The sequence below is a fragment of the Buceros rhinoceros genome, unplaced genomic scaffold (assembly GCF_000710305.1).
Source record: "Buceros rhinoceros silvestris isolate BGI_N320 unplaced genomic scaffold, ASM71030v1 scaffold17364, whole genome shotgun sequence".
Classification (NCBI taxonomy): domain Eukaryota; kingdom Metazoa; phylum Chordata; class Aves; order Bucerotiformes; family Bucerotidae; genus Buceros; species Buceros rhinoceros.
The window spans coordinates 89958-92958 of NW_010407853.1; the positions used below are offsets into that span (position 1 = coordinate 89958).

The following is a 3001-nucleotide window of genomic DNA, read 5'->3' on the forward strand; positions in this document are numbered from 1 at the left end:
AGAAATGCCCCACCTCCCCCAGCTTGTGACCAGACCTGCAGCCTTCGCCGCAGCTGAGGGCTGTGGTCACTGTGTCTCTCACACACACGCAATTCTGCACCACTCCAGAAACATCCGGACGCTGCCACATTGGACAGCAACAAAGATTTTGACTGGTAGGATGAGCTTGTTTCACCTCAGCTGGTGACAGGTGCAAACCATACAAAGCCAAGGGCTTGTCAGCGCCTCACCCATCGACAAGAAAGACGACTGCGTACAAAGGCAGCGCGCTGCTTTCCTTCACCTGTTTTAAGTGCTTTCAGGTAATCTCTCAGGGCCTCTCTGACTTTTGTGGTTCCTTCAGTTCTCATCAGGTCCTTCAGAGCATCGCCTTCCCCTTTCTTTTTGCTAACGTTTATCTAGAAACAGAAAAATCACAAGATCTAAGAGGTGTCTAAACATGAGCCTCCTGGGTTCTGGCAGCAACAAAGGAAACGCTTTGGGCTTTGCTGACTACGCTCAGAGGACAGCTGCACTTTCAAGGTCACTATCGCCGCAGTTTATCCTACCGCTGCTAAAAAATCAGTCCTCTTGGGTTTTGACTCAAATAAACATCCTATCTATCTCATCTCCACAGGAGCTTAGTCAAGTCCATCAAGTATGAGCAGAGCTGCCGGCGACTCAACGAGGCTGTGCCGTCTGTGGAAGCTGCCGTTTCGGCTGCAATACAACCAGCACGGAGCTTCCGTCACTGCTCACATTTTGCGGGAGTGGTTTGTCGTTTGGTTTTTTCAGAGTACAACAAGTAGAGCTCTCCTCAAATTCCTAGTTACTACATCATCACAAACAGGAATAGCAAAGAAACCTGTGCCCATCCCCGTACGTCATTTGAGAGCAGAGGGAAGATTATTCCGAGTATAAAAAGGGGAACATGAGTTAAACTACCCCAGTGCAATTATCCCAGTTAATCAATCACAGGATAAATCAAAATACGATGCCAATACATTGATTAATGCTTTATTTAAGAATTCTGAACCTGTAGAGCCATATCAGTACGTCACACCTACCTCTGTATCATCTACCTCATTTTCTTCTGACAGGTTAGGAATTTCAACAGATCCCTTATGTTTCTCACCAGACTCTTTCACTGTACCTGTATTAACATAACGAATTCTTAAATGCATTAGCAAAAACGGCCTCCCCCGTAGCCAGAGTTTCATCTTGGAGACCACTTGTACAAGGCGTTACCTGAAGCAAGGTGCTGGAGGCTGACTGAAAGGGCCTGAACAGCAACCGAAAGTCTCGGCCACGGCCCAGGGCTTCCACTGTTCCCAGAGCCGTGATTTCCTGCACAGATCCGCTGAGACACCCACACAGGTACATCCCCGCACCCCGCGCAGGCTGCAGCCCCGTCCCACCGCCCTCACCCTCGGCTCTCCTCAGCCTCTCCACTGACAACAGCCTGTGTCTGCCAGCACGGGGGGGTGAAAAGAAAAGGGGGTGGGGAAAAAGAGCCTCCTCTTGCCCTAACCTTGCCTGCCTTTTCTTTAGAAGCTCCCCGGGATGGTAACTGCTCCTCCTGGAGCATCTGGAAAGCTCCAGCATAGGGACATGTCAGCCCAGAGCACACGGCAGCAGAACAGCTGGAACAGCTGGAACCTCTGACAACGGGAAACTTCCTGAGCAGCCGTCTGAGCACTCTCGTTCTTACTCTGAACAGCTTTGCTGCAAACTGCCCCCTCATCCCCGGGCACATCAGAACGACACTGCAAGAACAGAAATGACGCTTCACTTTTGCATCCTTCTGGGCAAAGGCCACCCTCCAGCCCCGACTGCACAGCTCTGCAGACGCGGTCTGGGCTACGAACCCGTCCTGTGCTGCTGCACCTTACCCGGGAAAGACTGGATTTCAGCCCTGCTGCTTGCTTTGCTTTACGCTGAAGACAGTGTTAGGTGTGGCGGCAGAAGGGGAATGACCATGAAGGCAGATGTGGTATTTCTCTGGGGTCTCTCACCTTCCAAGAAGCTTGGCCAGATCCAGCTTAACGTCACTCACCTCTTGTTACTGTTAATTACTACCTCGAAACAGCCCCTGCACTACAGGCAGGCACTATGGACAGACAGAACCTCACGTGCTGCTGGTCACACTCACAGTAAAGGACACGAACAAACACTGACGCTTCTTAGCAAGAAGAGCGACCGACAGTTAGTGCACAAAGTTGGGCGCAAAGACCCCGTCTCAGCCAGCAGCCACGTCAGTGAAGCACAGCGCAACATGCAAAGCTCGTCACTCCAGAAGCAGCCGCCCACGTCCCCGCGGAGGAAGGCAGAAGCAGGACACCTCTCTTGGGCTTCTCAAAGTCTCCCAGAACCTGGTAGCTCAAGTAGGAAGCCACAGGAACTATTAATTACGCCGTTAAAGCACTGCTGGGCCCCCACGGATCCCATGCAGCCGTCTCGATTCACTCATCACTGCTTTCCTCCAGCTCAGGGTTGGGACAGGCGAAGCCACGCAGCGCTGTCCTTGTGGCGAGTAAAGCAAACCGTGCTCCCAGCTACGCTCCCCGACAGGGAAGTGCGGGCACGCGGGAAGGAGCTTTTAGGAGCAGAACACAAACCTGATCTCTATCCACTCACCTGATTTTATGAACCATTTTCACAACTCTTAAACAAAGATTCCCAACTAACACGGGCCAGGCAACAAACTCATTCATCCAAACAGGAAAGGTAATTTCTTTTCCCTCTTCAAAAAACGGCTTGTCCCAGGGATTCATGCAGATGGTAGCTGTGCTGGACAGCAGAGTCCAACCCGTTCACAAACAGCGCTGGGTGTTCAACACTTTCCTGTCGCTCTGCGATCAGAATTGCTAAGGACAGTGGTTTTCCAACACTGAACTTTCCAAAACCTGCAAATTTCAGATTTGTATCATCTCGCCCTTAAGTCTCCACATTTTCTCCGTAGCCTGAGCTCCTAGTTATGCCAGCAGGCTGGCAGGAGGAACTGACGACCACCGCTTAGGGC

General features: G+C 51.4%; 1 protein-coding gene across 1 annotated transcript in view; it reads right to left on the bottom strand.

The window, feature by feature from the left end:
* Positions 1–1362, bottom strand: part of AHSA2 (AHA1, activator of heat shock 90kDa protein ATPase homolog 2 (yeast)) — a 4774-nt gene extending 3412 nt beyond the window's left edge. The window contains exons 1-3 of the mRNA XM_010134663.1: positions 1218–1362; positions 1047–1132; positions 284–398 (exon numbers count right to left, since the gene is read on the bottom strand). Coding sequence (XP_010132965.1) covers positions 284–398; positions 1047–1132; positions 1218–1362 — 346 coding nt within the window. The remainder of the gene's footprint in view (positions 1–283; positions 399–1046; positions 1133–1217) is intronic.
* Positions 1363–3001: the final 1639 nt, after the last annotated feature.